Source organism: Periophthalmus magnuspinnatus, chromosome 24, assembly GCF_009829125.3.
Source record: "Periophthalmus magnuspinnatus isolate fPerMag1 chromosome 24, fPerMag1.2.pri, whole genome shotgun sequence".
Taxonomy (NCBI): domain Eukaryota; kingdom Metazoa; phylum Chordata; class Actinopteri; order Gobiiformes; family Gobiidae; genus Periophthalmus; species Periophthalmus magnuspinnatus.
In genome coordinates, this window is record NC_047149.1 from 18,250,242 (window position 1) to 18,270,995 (window position 20,754).

The 20,754-nt window shown below is 40.3% G+C and overlaps 1 protein-coding gene across 1 annotated transcript in view; it reads left to right on the plus strand.

Moving 5' to 3' along the window:
* The first annotated feature begins 3,765 nt into the window (after positions 1–3,765).
* tnfrsf21 (tumor necrosis factor receptor superfamily, member 21) overlaps positions 3,766–20,754 on the plus strand; it is a 30,429-nt gene continuing 13,440 nt past the window's right edge. The window contains exons 1-3 of the mRNA XM_055232237.1: positions 3,766–4,045; positions 10,762–11,539; positions 14,049–14,582. Coding sequence (XP_055088212.1) covers positions 3,965–4,045; positions 10,762–11,539; positions 14,049–14,582 — 1,393 coding nt within the window. The 5' untranslated portion in view covers positions 3,766–3,964. The remainder of the gene's footprint in view (positions 4,046–10,761; positions 11,540–14,048; positions 14,583–20,754) is intronic.

A 20,754-nucleotide genomic window follows, 5' to 3' on the forward strand; every position in this document is an offset into this window, starting at 1 on the left:
TATGTGAAAAATACTGTATTATTGTCTACCATTCTTATAAGAAAACATATAATTAATAGAGCCATTCTCAATTTACACCCTGTTTGCAAGGTGCCAATTAAGACTGACAAATTATAAAATTTAAATGTGTAAAAGAAGGAAATATTAAATGAAATATACAAAACGATGCTGTAAAATTTAAATAAATAAATACAAATTAAAAATAACAACAAAAAACAAATCTTGATGTGCATATATATATATATATATATATATATATATATATATATATATATATATATATATATATATATATATATATATATATATATATATATATTCATGATGTTTGTCAATCCCATTTATAATGAATAACTGAATACCCCACCTCCTCATGTCTGCTGTCTATGTTGTGTCTGTATTATTGTAAAAAAAATAATACTGATTTTGTATTTACAGCTGAGATATTGTTTATCCTGTTTTTTTTGTTAAATATATTAAAATGTATATAGCACTATTCCGTTTCAAAACATTTTTAACATTCTTTAATTGTAATTTTGTTCAGGTCACCTGCCTGCTGACCTTGCTTTGCTGCCCTCTTGTGGGCATTTAGTGTGTATACATCTAAAGCCGCGGTAAAGTTTAATATGATACTATATTATTTATTTTGAACTTGAACAGGACAAGTAGCACTCATGTAAGTGTAGTACTAAAATTATTGGCTATAATTAAAACATGAATACATAGGTCTACTCAAAGTAAATGTAATTCACGAAAACAGCAGTGGGCGTTGAATGAATACTTAAATCAAAACAGTTCAATTTAAAATAAATCTAAACTTTCAGCCAGATCACGAGGAATAGTCAAAAACTGTAAGAGATTTCTGTAGACGTCTCCTGTGAGTCTTATTAATGTGTTTCATGTTATTATCAGATTACTCCAGCAGAGGGCAGACTAATACCTGCTAAATGGGCATTTGCAGCACATTAAACTGAGTGTTGGTCTTTTCAAAAGAAGAAACAACTTGAACATTTGCGTTTTTTGCTCCTTGTCTGTTTTCGATTTTTTATGTTTTCTATTTTTTATTTAGACTTTATAATATAGACACTTAACATTAGTAAAGCATAACTTCATGATGAACAATTTATTAAGAATGATTCAGGTTTAATAGTCCATTGAGGTTCATCTAATCTTCTGTCAACCTATTTTAATAGATTATTTTTTCAGACTAAGGTTTGGTTTGTTTTTATACCTGACCATTTCGACTGCTCACAAGCGCTCTTCCTCAAAATGGTCTTTAAACTGGGACAAGGGGGCCTTTTTACTCTCACACACCTGGGATACTGTCCTGAAGAAGTCGGACTGTAGATGGGGCTATCCTCCTATTGTCCTGACTCCACTGGTAGGAAGACAGCGTCAAAACCTGTTTAAATCAGCTGACTGGACACATCAGGCAACATCACGTGACGACTCTGAGGAAGACCTAGAGAGCAGCCGAAACTGACAAGTATGAAAACAAACTAAACCTTGGTCTGGAAAAAGAACCTATTAAAATCAAATGATTAGGATTAGAAACTAATCCATTACTACCCTGACCTTAACTATACTGACCCCATTAGTTGTATTAAGGTTAATTGAGGTGGTGCAGATTTTTTGTTGTTCTATATTAGAACAACAAAAAATCTGATTGGTGCTGGTCCATGGAGAGACTTGTACACAAACAGAGCTGCTTTAAAGTCTACTCTCTGAGCCACAGGAGCCAGTGCAGAGACCTGAGCACAGGACTAATATGCTCATACTTCCTGGTTCAGTCAGGACCCGAGCAGGGTCTGGATATACTGCAGCAGTCTTAACGCATGTTTGGAGAGGCCATTTATTTATTTGTTAGATATAGGTCTATAAACTTTCAAGAGAATGCGCCTGTCACTGTACACTCGTCTAGCTATTTAAACATCAGTTTGATAGAGTCATGCTTATTGTACAGTCTAACATAAACAAAAACATAAACAGTAATTTAGCCCTTGAAATCAAAGTGAGACCACCGACAGAATGTGCTTACCCTGGGGCCTGTGATCATCTTAAAGAGCTGCAGTGGGGAGAGTGCTTCTGCTTTTGTGGTTGTGTAAATGGTTTGAGGCAGTCACTGGCTTAATGGTTTGTATATGAACTTGTGTGGCATACAATAGATTATAGAAACTTCAAAACCACCTCCCCAAACAGAACTTAAATATAGCTGAAAAACATGTGAATATGATATGACCCACACTCAGATTTGAGCTGTGTTAACATCCGCACTAATGCTTATTTCAAAATCGACAGAAATAAACAAGAAGAAAACAATAAATGATTATTGTTTAATAATCAGGTCATTTGATTCTGTGATTTGTAAACCCCATCTCCTTTACTCTTGCATTAAGTCATAGGATACCTTTGGCAGGTCAGGTCTTTACTGGCACCATAGTGGGACAGACTGAGTCAGAGCATCCTGATGAGCAGTTGTCCTGGTCATTTGCAGAACGGCCCAAATTGTACACACCCCCCCCCCCCCCCCCCCCCCCCCCCCCCCCTTCCATCACATCCTACTGACCCACTTAACAGTGCTTCCCCCTGTAGCATAAACAAACATGTCTATGACTCTCCCCCGCTCTGTGCTGGGATTGGTTGATGCCCTCACATGCACAGCATTGGGTTGCTCCTCTCTTATCACGCTTCTATTTACAGAGTGGTTATGGGCTAAATGCATGCTCACTCAGGGATTAGCTGTTTAGTGCATCCCCTGGTCAGTGTGTGGGGCAACAGATGGACCAAGGATACCCAGGACCACACCCTACACACTGTCTGCCCCACTGACACACAGCACAAAACAACACAACCTACACATAAGCTAACCTTCAGGTCACGACTAAGGTGCACTGCTATCACCCTCTATTCCTATGGGTCTCCTTTACTCTGCAGAGAGCAGAGGACCTTTATAGGGCTGTTTTCTCATGCAGGGCAATGCATGTGGAATTAAACTCCTCTTTACAGAAAATAATGTATCTCTTGGAATAGTTTGAAGGATTCTGAAGAATGTCCTTTAGAATAAAAGGTTATTAATTTGAAACAACATTTGTGACCAGACAACTAAACAATGTTAATGTTTAACAGTGTTATTGATAACAAATAAAACCCTCTCATAACACATACCTTACTGTGTAAATGGTATTTTTGGAGCAGAGGTCCACTTGTGTGTGAGAAACAAGGTGCAGCAGCTCCACACTGTTGAATTATTCAGCAGCAGAGTACTATGGCTCAGCATTTTTAAGCCGGGGTCTCACGCAGCTGTCCAGGAACTGCAGTGGTCACTAAAAGGCCTTTCTAGAAACATCCAGTTACACCCAATTTTACAATCATAGAATACAAATCAGTATCGTAGCCTAAACCTAGCAACAATGTACTGAAGCTTATCTTTTTCTAGGAAACATCTAGGAAAGATTAGGCTACATATTTGATTCATTGCTGCAGCATCCATATCATTTGTTCCTCTATGTAGACTTGCTAATATCCACTAAGATTATTATTTGTATATTTGACAATAATAGCCCTTGTTTACCAGTGCAGCTGTTGTTTTGTCCCATGGAGACTCCAAAGTGAGCAAGATTTAACCCCGGTCTGTGCCCACGTGCATGGCTAACACTGCGCTCTGATTGGCTGAGCTCCTGCCGTAGTCCCTGCCCCTCTGAGGACGTCACCACGCCCGTGAGGATGCTGCTCTGCGGAGGGGACCGCCGCACTGCTCACTCTTCAGCCGGACACTGGGCGAGGCGAGCCCGCTGTACCGCTATGGGAATGAGCCAAGGGATCCAGGTGAAGCTAGCCCCTCTTCCGGACTGCCCACCACCTCTACCGCCCACGCGCCCGCCCACACACACCGGACAAGGACAGCCGTGGACCGCGGGGTACAACACCGACTCTGTCCTCCAGTGAGATCCGCGGGAGGACCGGGATGAGCCGTGTTCGATCAGACCTGTGTACCGGGCTGGAGGTGACAGAGAGAAGCATGGCAGCGGCGTGTGTGTCCGCAGTGGTGAGTACAGCAGCCCGGTCACTCAGTCTGGTCACTCAGGCTGGTCACTCAGTCTGGTCACTCAGTCTGGTCATTCGGTCTGGTCACTCAGTCTGGTACCTCAGTCTGGTCACAGTGGCACATCAGAGCACATCAGGGCCAGTCCAGCAACTGCGCAGTCCAGATAAAGGCGCAGTGCGTGTTTTTCATTCACATCATCTCGAGATATGCAGCAACCTGATCAAATAGCCCAAACCAAACCTTTCTTAGCCTGTAGACTAGAGCCTTTAAAGGACCTTCAGTTTCCAGTCTAGCCCACTGTCTAGGCTGATATTGACTTTAGCTGTATTTTGCTCTGGTGATTCATATCCATAGCCTACTATAAGTTTAGACTTGTTATTGTCATCCCCCACTATCCATCCCTTGTCACAGAACTATCCCACTCACTTCAGTGATTCAGAAGAATGTCGGGATATAAGTAGCCAACAGTGTGTGCCCACAATTTGACAAAAAGGGTTTAAACCAATTTTGAAAATACATTTCTAACATTTCTTTAATGAGAATATTGTTTCTCACAGCGGTTGCAAGCAGGTGGATCTTTTCACCTGTTACTTCCCCCACCTCCCCCCATGAACATAGTTGTTATTGTAAGGTAGCTACTCATTTACCCATAGCCCCACAAAGTCTGTAATGTTCATTTTTCATAAAGAGAACAAAGTTCAGACCCACCAAGATGGTTTACACTCAGCATCAAAATTGTTGGTGCAGATCTTGTGTACTTTGAATGTGAGTTATATGAGTTGGTCCATTCTCAGGGGCAATGCATATGTGCTGTTGATGACACTGGCATCTCCTTTATTAGTCTTAACACCCAAGATGCCAATTCTGATGTGATATAAGCGCTCTCGGGTCAGCTTTTGCCATCTAGTGCTTGTAAATGAGACTTGAAAACCTAAATTAGAGAATATGGAAGTTGTAACTCAGACATGTATTCCTTCAGTGGTAATCATCTTGACCACTAAACTTTGTGCACTCTGCATTAGACCTGGTTGTTGTTAGCACAGGTCTATAACAGGTGCTTGCCCCTGAATATGTGTTGTGTGTATGTGTGTGTTTTTGTGTGTTTGTTTGAGTAGAAAGAGTTGTGGGGAGGGGCCTTTTTGCAAAGCCCACATGTGTGCACTAATTCTCTGGCTCAGAGCTGAGTTTATGGTGGGCCCCTGGTTTAATTGGAGAGTAATTAAAGGCGGTTTGTTAGTGCCACACACAGACACTCACCCCGCCCACGGCCCAAAGCGCAGGGCCCAGAGCAGAACACACCTCCTTATGTAAGAGAGGGGCTCGGACAGCGGGGCTCTTGTTCGGGGGCAGAGGGGACAGGTTCTGCTCAAAGACTGGCCTGGAAACGCCAGAGGAGAAATCTAATGAGTCAGCTCTGACTTCATACATAGACCTCAATGTAAACTCTGTTCAGGAATATTTAACTGTTAATTAACTCTAACACTACTGCATTTAGAATAACAACAAGTGCTTAGAATTAATCTTATGCTGAATCCCACCAACTTTACCTGGTTTCAAAGATTGGACCTTGTATACATGGCCTTAAAATATTAAAGAAGACTGCTACAAATTAGCAACAGCGCAACATTTCCTTTTTTATTTCAGCCCAAAAGTAGTATTGCTCTTGTCTCCTTGTACAGACATACAGTATGAGTTGTAAAAAATATTTTGTGCATCAACTATTTTTTCTGGTGGGGGCTTCACCACCTGCTTGTTTCCATGGACATGAAATTGTGTTGTCCGACATTTTACACGTTATTCTTCTAATCTAACTTCATGGAGATGTAGAGAATTGATGCCAACAGGTCCAATTCCAGGGCAGAGAAAGATAAAAACACCTGTTTGAACTGAATAAATTCAAGATGGGTAAAGTTCAATGCCATATTGTGTAACATTTTACACAGACATCACTGTGAGAACAAGCAGATCACAAAAATTAAATATTGCAACTTTAAACTATTGGGCTGATTTGGCCTCACCACAGTACTGCATGTCTCAGATGATAAGTCCTGCTGACTTTCACTTCCTGATGTGGTCAGGCTGGTATGGTCTGAGGCCGCGTGTCTGAAGCCATGTTTTCTGTCCATGAGGCATCCTTCATACACGTGACCATTCTTGAATCTTAACTTTAAACAGTAGGGTCACACATATCCTCATTGACTATAAAAATTAACAACTTTATCATGGCAATTAACAGTTCATTGTAAGAGATTGTAATTTTTTGAATAGAGAAAAAAGCAGCACCTATAAACAGTACTATTATCATGTTACTAATAGCATCTTATGGGAGAAGATAGCTGGATACTGCATTGCCTTGTGGTCACTTGTGGCATTACATACACTTTATTTAATTGTTATTGTTCAATTTCATACCACTTGATATAGTAATGTGTCAAAAACAAGGTAATATAGAGATGGCACCGTATTCCAACACACAAGAGTGGTTAAAGTTATTCTCTTGTTACCCTGTATCAGTTTCAATTTTTTTTAATTTTTTTTTATTTTTGGTGAGTTAGAGTTACTGTCTTCTCATATAGTGCTGTCTCACTACTGGAAGGCCTGTTTTAGTATTGACATGGGTGGGGTCACCGTGCAGTGGTCTGGATGATGTAAACAACAAACAATATTGTCCTTTGATACTGCAGTGACTAACACTGACATCAGATAGCCCCTCCACACCAGACCCAGGAGGAGAGCATGACCGGACAATTGAATTTCTTTGACCAAATCTCCAGAAAGGTCCATATAAAAGCACTGTGTCATGGTCTAAAGCAGGTATGTCTATGTAATGAGTTAATAGAAAACATCTGGCATTGCATTGGATTATGGGTTATAGAAAAGTACAAGCTAACACACTGTGCACTAACAGTTTGTATTTATACCCTTTTATTAGGACCAGAGCATGAATATGTGAGAGCCCTGTTGCATCTGTAAAATTTTCGGGAAAATTGCAAAAATCAAGTAATAAACTGCAACGTAGAAACAAGTAACTGAAATTTAAAAAAAGTTCTGTGAGCTCTAATTTTGAGTGACCCTGAGAAAACATTTGGAAAGGCAGCCCAGTACCACCTCAAAAATTGATTTACGTTACAGCAATGTGAGCCTGAAAAATGTTGACATAGACAGATGAAACTTAAAAATAGATCATGTCAGAAAATGTAAAAAATGATATTGTGGCCCTGCCCTAAACTGTACAGGAAGTCGGCCATATTGGGTCACTCTTGAGGGATCCAAAATCTAGTCCTTGTACTTGTCCTTGGGTTTTGATCCAACAGACTCCAAACTGAGGCAGCATCATCAGGACATATCTGGGCCCAAAAAATGTTAAAATAATTTACAAGTCTCAGGGTGTGGTTATAAAAAGCTCTTAACGAAAGGGCCATTTTGACAGTATAAAAATCACTAACCTTTTCAAATCCTGACAAATTTGGATGGACTCCGTGTACCGTTTGTGTATTTTAATGACCCGAACTTAATGAGATGTGACTTGTGAGATGTTTGAGATGTTTTTAATGGCTTTCCAGCACCACCTGCAAATATTTATCTACAACTTCACACTGGATTATTGAATCACGTCAAGCCAGAGTTGGCAGCCCTCCCACTGGAGCGTGCCCTTCGCAGTTGGAAGGGTTGCGAAGGCCCTTTATCACTGCTTGCAGTTTTAATTTAGTTTTTGCCATTTTACTATTCAAATTTTATTGATGGGTGTAGAATAAGAAAACTGCTCATTAGCACTTTATATCAAGTTTAACCAACATGGACTAATGATACTGCCTGCATTTTAGTACGTTAATCAAAGCATTTTTGTAATTTCTCTCGACAGTGTTGACCTTAAAGGTTTTATGAGGTTATTTTCTCTAATATTCACAGCATGAGAGTACTTTACAAGACTGAAGAAACTATGTACAATTGAATATAAAGCCTAATCCACCTGTTCTTCTTTTACTTATTTAAAGTTCAACTATATTACACAGATGTGGCTAAAGTAACCTGATAGTGTCTTTTATTTTTGATACCTTAGAGATAATATGAAGATCATTTAGAAATAAACAAGCACATATTTCCAAATAGAAAGGCCACAAAGAGGAAAGGGACAGAGTCACACTTTAGCGTCAATACCCAATTTAGTAAGTGCTCCAGATCCTGACTCAAACAGCATTATTGGCTTTTGTTTTACTGGCTACAGCAGCCATTTGGAACAGCATTTCATTTGAATTTCACAACCCAATGAGTAATGTAATACACCAAACTAACTAGGTTAAACATGTTTACACATTCACTAGAAAATACAGCACTGCAATAGCAAATGTAATCATTTATCACAGAAACTGTTTACTGCAAGCCTAGTCCTGCTTTATACAGGCTGCAATAATCTTTCACTTACTATGTTAAAGCATTGTTTTAGTCACTGTGTGTTGCCCTATTTAGTCTATTAATGATTGTGCTTTGAAAGCCACAAATATTTTGAGAGTTACTGTAGATGTCTGCATGATAAATAGCGGCCCACATCCCTGCCAAGCTGCTCTGGTCCACTTCTAAAAGCCCATGTAATTCTCTGGGGGCAGCAGGCAGAGCATGACAAGGCAGTGCGGCACGACTTGGCACAGAGTGCTGAGCTGGCACAGAGGGGGCTGCATCGATTTGGGCTCCTCTGATCAGTCTGAGTACTTTCATAAGCTCCATACTGATTCTGAAAGTTAATACAAGAAAGTGACCGCTGTAATGAAGATGATGTTTTGTGTCCATGTTTACAGAGTCGGCTGAAGCGCAAACTTTATCATCAAATGATCTATGATGTATGAATAAATCATCTGCATTGATATAATAGAAATTCATACAAATGCTGAGCATCTGCTGCAGTGGTAATTAGCCCCATTAGAGTTTCAGCGAAGCTGAAAAACAGCCGCAGCAGCAGACTGGGGCTTTCTCGGGTCAGTATAGACTCTGAGGTCAAAGACACAACACAGTAACAATAGATTCATATCATATCACATATTGAGCTCATATCACACTAGTATAGGCCTGGATCTTCCAGTGGTCAATGCTGTGGCTGACAATAAAGTTTATAAGAGGACACATTTTGTTAAAAATATAATAAATTATCAGTGTTACTTTCCAACATTATAAACTTGATTTTGAACTAGATACTGACACAAGATGCATGGAAATGATTCTGCAATAGTTATGAAGGCTAATGACATTTCATCTGTAATATTTTAAAATAATACACTGACTTTAGCCTTGACCTAAACTGTATCCTTGGGTAGGAGTCCAAACTCAGAAATAGTTTAGTTAAGTAGCCTATCAAGTAACTACTTGCTGAAGCCTGGATTCAACTTGGGTATATGGCCAAATTTCTACTAACCCAGAACATTACAAACTCTAAATAAAGTAACTAAACTTTGACTATTATTAACTGCTATTCACCTATTAGCTCAACTGCACATGACTCCTAAGTACCACAAGAATCATAATTTTTGTTTTTGTGAAACTCCGTCAGACGATGGTCCAATTGTAGTTGAGACAATGCCCCCATTCACAGCTCTGCCCGTGAATGAAACTTCTATTTGTGTGACGTACAACAGATCTGCACCACACGTTCCAATGTTTATGGATGAAGTTCTGGGAATACAAAGAAAGAGACAATATTGAACTTACAATAGAGCAGAGGCAGAGTAAACACTTTAATGTATTAGTAGAAAGAGATATGATCGCTTTGTTTGAATAGAGCTTGTTGTCCCAGTATTTTACAATTAAACATTATTTGGACTTCCTCTCTCTTCCATCATCCTACCATTGTCTGACTCCTCCACAGCAGCAGAAGTAACAGCCACCACACCCTCTCCATTGTCTCCGCTTCATCACCTCTTTCCCTTATATGTACTTTTTCCTTTTTCCCTCTAAGCCATTATCCTTGTACATTCCTGGAAAGTCAAACTAGGAAATTTAATAATCATAGATATTTTACATGAATAATCCCTGTATCTTCATTGTAGGTTCTGAGAGGTCCACTGCTACCCCACTACATTAGATATATGACTCTTGTGTTTTGAGACTCACAGATCCCCTCAGACTATGAGCTGCTTCCCAGAATAGGTGACAGGGAAGGCCCCATTCTCTGCTGGGTGTCATCCCTGAGTCACTTGCTGAGTCGCTGTATAGACGTGTTAACAGCAGCCGGAGGTATCCACGTGTTCATTCCACTGTAGTCACACTCGGATATTTTTAGTCATGTTTTCTTACTAGAGCCTAAAGGTTACTGGTAATTATCGCAACGGACTGGTGTGGCTCAGTTCATATAGAGCTAATTTTGCCATGCCACTTTGATCCTTGCTACATAATGCCTTTGTGCTCATGGGCAAGACAACAGAGTGGCTGCCATTATCTGTAACTCTCCTAAGGGCTGATTTGAATGAGTACATATTAACAAAACTAATGCTGGGGGATTTTCCGGTTGGATTCTTGTTTCTTTAGTGTGTAACTCAGTAATCCGAGGGAGAGGATTTAGTGAATCTTTATGGGAATAACTGCACTCCAGATGTGGGAAGCATGCAAAAAATATTTATTTATTTTTTTTTTTATTATTATTATATTACAACATTCATTTCCTGTTGGGGAGTAGGGACTTTTGGGACTTTTTTTAAGTGTTCTCCTAACTCATGTGTTTGTTTTTACAGCTCTTGTGCTCAGCGGTGGTGTCTGCGCGGGTCTTGAGCCCCCCTGAAAATCCCCCTGTCCTGTCCCCTCGTAAGTACCAGCACACAGACGCCTCCTCGGGCGCTCAGCTGGCCTGTGACAAGTGCCCAGCCGGGACCTATGTCTCAGCCCACTGCTCCCTCAGTGCAGAGCGCGAGTGCGCCCCCTGTCCAGATGAGACCTATACACGTGGGGAGAATGGAGTGCAGCAGTGCCACCGCTGCAGAGAGCCCTGTCCACAAGGCCTGGTGGAGAAGACGCCCTGCACAGCCACCCAGGACCGCGTCTGCACCTGTCCCACTGGGACGTTCCTGTCAGAAGGGATGTGTAGATCCCACTCCTTATGCCCCCCTGGAACCAGAGTGAAGAAGCGGGGCTCTGACACAGAGGACGTGCTCTGTAAAGCCTGCAGCAAAGGCACTTTCTCTGATGTACCGACTAGTGCAGTTAAGTGCAGGACTCACCAGGACTGTCCTTCTCAGGGGCTCGAGCTGCTTGTACCAGGGACCAGAGAGACAGATAATGTCTGTGGACTTCCCTCTGCACATTCTTCCACTGGGGTGTCACTCACAACCCTATCTGTACTCCCCATTTCCTCCACACCTCCACCCAAAACCACAGCCTCTCCCCCGGGACCAGAGCGAGCAGAGCCACTGCAGGACACTCCCAGCTTCTCCTCTGTTCCTTCATCAGAACTGTCCAGTCATGTCCGGTCCTCCTCCTCCCTTCACAACTCTATAGCAGAACATGGAAACAGAGGTGGGTGATCTTTATGTAAACAAAACAAAAAGTGAATTCATTAAAGTTGGCGCACATAAGGAGAAAGAAGGTGAATATCTATCTAACAACAGAAACAAAAACAAAATATGATCTTTTACAAAAAAAGAAAACAAAAACTTTTATTAAGCACTTTTGCAAATGGCAACCCCTCGTTCCTCAAGCACAAAAGGAATAAATAAGTGAATGTATATCACAACAATGACCATATATAGCTGCGGTTAGAGTTGGTAAATGCTAAATGCTCACATTTTTATATAGTGCCTTTCCACCTTCAAGGCACTCAAAAGAGTTTGTTTAAGGAAAGCCTGTGTGTCCCCATGGAAACTAAAAGCAACTGGAGGAGAGATATTGCTATTTCTGTCCCTTATATTGAGCCATTCATCTCCCTCCACTGTCATAGAATGGCGTTTTGTCCATTGTACTTTCATTTCTCAGAACAATATATATACACGCCACATCCCTATACCCCTGTTAGATTAGAACATTAGAACTGTTGACTACTCATCTGGTTAATTCATTGTTAAAAATAGGAGAGTAGACACATGGCGGTACTTCACTGTAGTATTTAACCACTTACCAGCACAAAAACAGAGCTACAAAGACTTATAGCATTATTTACCATGCCCTGTCTGAAAGCGTTTTGTTCAATGTAGAGAGACAGCATTACCTATCCTAGCAACAAGACAACCAGACGAAGAATCTGCTCCAATAAATGTATACTGACTACACACTTCAACATGATTAAAACATAACACACACTAAAGGTTCTTTTCAGTTGAAAGTAGACACATAAATTCCTATACAAAATATAGAAAATACCATATTGACCCCGTGTATTAAAAACGGTATGTTCCATGTAAATTTGTAAGACAGACAACTGGTGTGGAGTTCAAGCAGTGTTAGAGAGATGAAAGTGTCAAATAACTGTTATTTTTAGTGTTGTCCTCTCTCCTCAACAGTTATAAAGTTAACATATTACAAGTGCTATTATTGTTGTCATTGTTATTGTGAACCCACCACTTTTAATCACCAGACTGGCACCAATAGCCTTTGTAATTAAGTTTTGTGTTTGGTGTAATATCTGAGTTCTTATCCATTACACATTTTAACCAGATTTGAGTTCAGTTTTACATGTTAAACACATGCCTACACTGTTAGAGTTTTACGTTCACTGCAGTGTATTAGTATATATGGATTTTCTGCGTTTTATTACAGTAGTAGCAAAAAATACCAAATCAGTATTTTCCAGTTGTGATATTTATGGTATGTTTATGATATGTGGGTGATGTGGGCCACTATTTCCAACCGTTATTTTGCATTGAGTTTAATATCATAATTTTCTTCTAAGGGCCGTTTATTGTCCACTGGATTATGGTTATTATTACACCTGTCACTCAGTGAAAGTTGTTTTGCTAGTATTTACGACTCATTGATATTAATTTGGGATTAGTTTTCAATCTGTGTATGTAATAGGGATTACTGTCCAGACACCAGCTAAAATAACAGTCTCGTTATATTCAGCCACAGAATCAGAGCACAGCAATCCCAATACTGTCCCCTCATGATAGATCAGACAGACTATGATCAATACAGGCTGATATGACGCACTCTTATTGGATGTTCCTATAGTATCTGTCCCATTTCCAGAAATATCTGTTAGTAGTTCATAACTGCCCTCATTTATTGACCACAAAAGTCCCACTGCAGTGGCATCACATGCTTTGTGAATCTGTGGCATTGTAGTGACAATGACAGTATTGTCCACAGTGCACGCACTAGGGATGGAACAATGGTAAATTTTAGTGTTACAAAAACAACATTGGGCTTTCACAGTTGGCATGGTTTTCTGTCCCATGATGAGGAAAAAATGTGTCTTATGTAAACCTTCATTCACACTGGGGTCATATGTAGGTTAACGTTACTTAAACCTGACCTATTGTGCAAAATTGACTTTTTAGAGCTTTTGACCATGTGATAGTTCTTTTCTCCTCACCACTGATCTGTTCTTACATCATTCTCCACTTTTCATTTCTCATTCAGTGATAGACATTGGAATTGGCAGGGTCATGTAGTCATTTTGGTACTGATGAGAAAAAATCAGCTGTTTGCTAGTGTGATGTGCAGCTATTCATCGGAGGTGCTGAAAACTGCACGGCTCTTTGTTGTGATCAGGTTTTACGCTAGCATCAGTTCCCATTGGGCACCACAGTGTTCTAACATGAAAGTTGTTCCTTTTATTACATCATCTTGAATGACTATTTGCAACTGAAAATATCCATATTGTGTCATAAATTATAACTACATAGGAGACACAAAACTAATATGCCTTCTAAAAGTGACCAGTGTCGCTTAAAACAGTCTGATTTATATATTGTTTTGTTTTGCTGTATGGTGAAAGAACTGTTGCCTTAATTTGCAAATATTAATGTTTGGAGAGTTATCATAGCAAATATATGTTGCCTAACTTTCATATGTTTACTGTCTACAGGTTTCCACCATCATTCAGCCAACATCCAACTGAGGAGAACCATGAACGCACAAGTCCAGAACGCACAACTTTTGGACCACACTTCTACTTCCAGTGTCCCAAATCAGAACCCCACCCGGACTCCTCTGTCCCCTGAACACCAACTGTCCCAACAGAACTCTGGCCCTCTCCCTGGCCCCAACAGAAAGAGCATGGACATTTTGGAGAGCATAGACACTGTAAAAATTGGAGCTGGCATCAACAAGGTGCCCGGGGGGGTCTCTGGCTCCTACCGCCCCACTCGGAGAGGGTCCCCAAGGCCTAGCAGCACTGAGCACTTTGACATTAACGAACATCTGCCCTGGATGATTGTTCTGCTGCTGTTGTTGGTGCTGGTGGTGATCGTAGGGTGCAGTGTGAAGAGGAGCTCGAGGGTGCTGAAGAAGGGTCCAATGCAGGATCCCAGCAGCATCGTGGAGAAGGCCATCCACAAGAAAGCCCACGGACCCCCCACTCAGACCAGGGAGAAGTGGATCTACTACTCCAATGGGCAAGGTAATATAACTAACGATGTCTGTGTAATCCCTTAGTCATCCAGGTATGATCCATAGTAAAATAAAAATTGAAATCAGTCAGCTGGACAAAAAGTTGTAGGAGTGAAGACATTTCGCTGAGGCACTGTTGGTAAGGAGGTGGTCTTTACAATTTTGGAAAAAATATTTGCACATGGATTGCAAGAAAAATTGATTTATAGTGTGCTTAATACAAACATGGCATTGTGTAAATACTATAGTTACTACATTTGTAAATAAACTACTTCCCTAAAATTAAAATACAAAACTTTAAAGAACATTTTTATGGAACAGGCCTGACTGTGCTAGGTATTCTATGCGTGACCCAGACTATGACCTTTTGGTGACCTGCTTAAGTGCAGTTGAACCATGTGTTAATGTGACCTGTGAGCCTGTTCCAGTCCATAATGTCCCTCTGCAGTTACATAACCAGGACGGTACCCCTCTCCATGCCCCCTATGTGGTCAAGGCTGATGTTAACTACTCACTGGGTACTAGCGAAGTACTGGGTAGTACTTTTTAACTCTTAGTAGTTATTAGTGCCTTCAATAATCACATTTCAATTGATAGAAGTTAATAGGTCAATGTTTTTTGGGAGATTTTTTTGGTTTTGTGACTGATTCTAAATATTTACAAATAGTATTACTGAAGAAAATCTGAAATTGTTTATTCTTTTTTGACATTTTGATTTAATAATGCTCCAGTTATATAAAAAACACTTTTGACATGTGTTTTAAAGTCTGCATAGTCCATAAAACAACACTGATTATCAAAAATTACGATACCTAAAGAAAGTGTTACAAACAAAAAAGATGATGATAATATGACCTTTACATGAAATTATAATATAGTGGATCAGATTATTTGAGCATCAAGTGCGATGAGGGCACCTTGTTGACCTAAAACATTCATGGATGGGACTGGGTTATGTACCTGCTCACTCTGCATCTGTCATCACACCCACCACCTCAGAGGCTTAAATTTCTGTCTGTGGGACTCTCTCACGGAGGACAGGATCACCCGGCCTCTTCTGTGAGGGGTGAGTCTACCGTAAACTGGAATGATCTGGTTTTAGGCGGCTGTCGTGGGACTGTGTTGGCAGGACACTCTTGTGGATCACTGGAGTCTCTTACACAGTGACAAAGAGATATAGAGAGAATAGGAAATGAATGGAGCTGCTTGGTGTGAGTGCTTAGACAGACTGCAGGGCTGGCTGCTGTCTCTGGGGGCTTCCCTGTGTTGCCAGGCAGCGTGAGACGTTATATTCAAGAGGAGGCAGCACAGAGTGAATATGGGCTTAATGCAAAGAGTCAAACACGTAATGTCAACTTTATTTATTGCCATTGTCAGTAGGGGTGGGACAAAAAACAATAATACAGTTTATCATGATAAAAGGGTTGACAGTAATCGGGATAGCATGCAGATAAAAGCTATTAATCCATTATCTTCTTTGCTAGATTGTAGTTGTTTTCACTGATAACAAAGTACAATTATATAAAAGTAGTTTAAATATTGAACTTATTCATAATATTCAAATTATAATTATTCATATCCATAACATTTTAAAACTTACAGCAACTTTGAAGGTCCTATATTACACAAAACTAACTCTAGTGAACTTTTAGCCATGTTATAATGCTGTTAAATGCTCAAAAACGTACATGGAATTGTGTTTTGTTTCATTGACACATTTTTATTTATTTATTTATTATTGGCCTGTCTACATCTCCAAAGCTCAAAATGCTTTGTCCCACCTGGTGATGTCATGTAGTAGTAGTTTTTCATGTAAACAGTTCCTTTTATCTTTAGTTCAGTAGAGATTGGCGATTGCAGAATTGAAATGATCCAACTGATTCTAGTGAAGATGTGTGGAATTTAAAAACACAGTGGAGCAACAAAACACAACTCCAGGGATGTTTTTTGATGAGGAAACAACACTATAACAAAAATAGCATAATATGGGGTCTTTAATAATTACCGTGATGTAATCATTAATCGCAATTATTGTGGCCATGATAATCATGACACCAAATTTCACCCAGGCCTAATTGTCAGTGAGTTCACAAACTAGGAACTTGCTTCGTACAATAATAAATCGTACAACAAATAAATAAATAAAATTACAAATAATAATAAAATAAAAAAGCTATATATCAAAACACGGTAAATAAAAAAACTGATTTTGACTGAATATATAGGATCATATAAGACTGTGATTCCCAACCTATAATCCACAGGGAATTCAGGGACTTCAAAGTTTTACAGGGGGTCCCCAGGGGTTTCTAAAATAATTAGGTCCAAATCAGAGTGCTTGAATTATAATGAATGGAAGGCATGGTAGATTGCTTCTATTAAATGTGTTAAAGTGGATGCTAGCGCTGGGCAATTAATCTAATTTGAATCAAGATTCAGGCATGTCTAATCGTCAGTTATATTCTTGGGTCTTTTTAATCGAGAGGTCCACAGCTAATCCTCTGTCAGTAAAAGTATGAGGTTTGAAGCAGAGATCAGACTTTAGAGAAAATCAAGATACATTTAGAAGAAACATGTTTTTTTGCCATATCGCCCGGCTCTACTGAATACTTTTCTACACCGTTTTTTTGAGATTCTGCTTGTTTTCCGTAACAATTCTTATTCTCTAAAGCTGGTCTAGAGAAAAAGGATTTAGACATTTTCTATAAAATGTAATATATAAAAAGCACTGATTTTATCTTGTTTTGGATTGAATAATTAGATGTTTTTATCGCAACCTTTCTGAACTTGCATGTATTTCTGTCTCCTCTTCTGTTTTTATGTGGACGTGCCCATTTCCATGTGGCTGTGTTTATGTGAAAATGTATAGTATGTACAGCATGCACAACCAACCAAGAGGAGCATTTTACACCGCTATTTACCCGCTGGTACATAAAACTAAACAGCTTCTTAATCCGTCCAAGGTGCGTGGCTGGCTCGACTTGAAGGCCGTAATGCCCCTTTACTAGAGCAGTTAAAACCCAGCCCATAAAGGGGAGCGAGAGGGGATCGCACACATGCAGTACCTGGCATACAAGCAGGAAGTAGTGAAAAGCTGGGGATGAATGGGGCTTTCCATGTTCACGGAGCAACTGTTTACTGCACACAATCTGAAGAATTTATATGTTTATCTGGACGAAGCAATTAAAGGGAATCACAAAAATGCGGTGTAGAGTTCCTGGGCGGCTGCTAATGGTGTCTGTTGTAATAAATGTGTTATTTATCCATTTGGATCCCCGTCTCAGTCAAACAAATAGCCTGCAGTATTTATAACCTGGTTTTAAGTTTCAGGCTGGTGTGTATTGACTCATTAGAGAAAGGTTTCCTTCATTGACCTATTCTTCATGGTGAAACTGGTCAGAGAGTTTTTTCTACATTTTGAGCTTGGTCTTGGTAAAGAGTGACTAGCTGAAAGACTAGCATAGTGTAATGTGCATTATTTAACAGTTTGTGCATAGATGGTGTTGGGTTCATGTTCCTCTTATTGTCATCTACAGGACACTTGTTTGTGGTACAGGTTTGAGTACGGGTAATGATTAGCATGGGCTCCCAGACGTGTGGCGGTCCCAAGTCCACATAAAAACTTATCAACTGAGCTGCATATACTATGTACAGATGCAGGTGCATGTACAGTGGATCTTGGATCGGCCACTGTTTTATTATGTATACAGGTCAGGAAAAACACATTTTTCCTCTAGTCCCCCGTAGGGAAATTTGTTCTTTGCACTTGACCCATCCTTCAGTGCGATTGGGGCAATCTGTCAGTAGCAGTGCCACACCAGGGGGCCCTCCAGATCTTGAGCTAGTCTCAGGAAGAGGCAGAACATTATGACAAATATTTGAATCTGATCGGGTGAATCATGACAACAGGGGAACAGGCCGAAAAATGTGACTTTTGTTAATTCTGGTTGAGAGAAAAGCACAGATATCTTCCCTGCACAAAACGTTTACTTTCTGCATTTTTTCACAGACAAAATAGTCTGTATTGGCACTAAAATAGGCTGAGGTGCGTCTGTCAGTGTCACTATGTTTGTTTTGGTTTGCTTGGGCTCTTTTGGTTTCCTTTGGCCTGAACACAAACCTGCTGCTCTGTCACTGGTCCACCCAACAGAATTTCAAAAATATAGCGGGAGTATTTCAAAATGGATTCTCATGAGTTTGTGAACTCACAAATATCACTAGACTCCATTTTGTTGGTTAGGTCAGGACCACTGTGGTTGGAGGATTTTACTTACTGTGCTAGTTTTGTGTTGATTGGGGAAAGGCCTGGGCATCCCAGCAGTTAAACCGAGATCCTTTTTGCAGTGAGTCAAGAGTGCTAGCCACTCAGCCAATGTGCCGCAGAACTTTGTTTGGGGTGGCGTTGTGACTGGAATCTCGAAAATCCCATAAACACATCTCTACCACTCCGATCATGCTAGGATGTACTCACTTATAGCCTGTAATTCTTATAGGTATCTGGGCTATGCAGCAGCAGTGGGCACAGTTGTTTTTGATTAATTGGAAGCCACGAGAATATGTTTAATGAGCATTGTTTGTTGGAATGAGGTCTAGTAAACAGAGCTGTATAAAGATGTGGTCAGACACAGCATTAGATGACCCGCTTTATAGGCTGTTCAATTGACCCTCCAGGGCCTAAGTTTGTAATGAGGTCTTTTGACTAAAACATAAGGCAACTATGTGTTTAATAGAATTTTGTACAACAAAATTCAAAGCTAGAATTTGTTAAATGAACAATAAAATCTGAACTTATCAATGCTGTGGAAACGTAACTTAAGAAGCACATATCTTAATGACTAGTTCTCAGACTTCAGTTGAGGGAGGTTGTGGTTACTATTCTTCACCACATTTCTAAAGTCAGATGTGAGTTGTTGAGAGAAAGATGAAGGAAAAGAGCGGAGTACCTGCCTGTCTCATAAAACATCCACACCGTTAATAATGCCAACTTCCACATGGGGCCCAGCGGGTTGTCCTGTGTTACCATATACTGCTGCTGTACCCGGGTGGGCCAGGGGGTAGGGGGGCAGAAGGGAAGGCCGGGGAAAGGGGGGCAGGGGTAGTTACTGTGGTCTGTGGAGGACGCGGTATGTTTCCCTCTTCGAAGGCAGTACACTTGCATTTCATTGTGTAAACCAGTGTCAGACAAATCTTTTATGAAGTTCTAGTTGAAGATACACTATGTAACCTTTCTGGTGGAGGGTCCACCTCTTGATTGTCTCCATGGAGATGTTATTGCTTTGCCTGGAATATTCAACTGTAAAATATTAAACTTATCTCTCTTCATGAAGACAAGCAGGTCACACCAGCGGGCTAAGTAACAGGCAGGTCTGTGGAGAGGCACCGCTGTACACAGTAGAAGATATGTTTAATGCCATACTGTATATTGCAACCGAAGAGGTAATATCTATGGGGACAAGCAGATGGTAGATCCCCCAACATGTCTCTAATATGATGTGTCCTCAGTTTATGACAACCCAGGTTCAGTTGAGATTGTCTGCAGTAAACTGGTTTCAATCCTGGCTAACATTACACAATTATACTCAGATTTGTCATACAGTTCATTCCAGAGACATATTTGCAATAAACTGGAAAAATAAAGCATAAACACCAATGATGATAGGACGACCTGTTCTGAATTCTTCTTGACCTGTGTTTCTGTTGGCGGATGATGCAGAAGTCTGGATAGTCTGAATATGTCCACTTAAATGGCTGCATGTGACAGAGCCACCTGGGAATAATCATTGTACACATTAGCACAATAGTCTCCCATGTGTAAGCAGCTCTCTGTGGACTGACTCACATCTATGTATGTAGGTCAGTGCAGCAGAGAGCCGTGTGCAATGCTGGGGTTTCTCCTCTGTCTCTACTAAAGCGCTTTGAGAGAGGCAGAAGGAGGCACGCGACCGCCTCTGGGCTGTGGACACTGGGTTAAAAATAGACCGCTCTAGAGCCTTCAAAATGATGATTCATGGGAAAATTGTGTGTTTTTAATAGCGATGTATAATATTTTTAGTTTAAAAGGACTTTATCTATCCAAGAGGAGCCCACTGTACATGTGTTTTTATTGGTAGGAGAACCTACAGCACCCACTTGAAAACATGTGGGGGAGGCAAAATCTGTATCTACATTTTAGCCATCCAGCA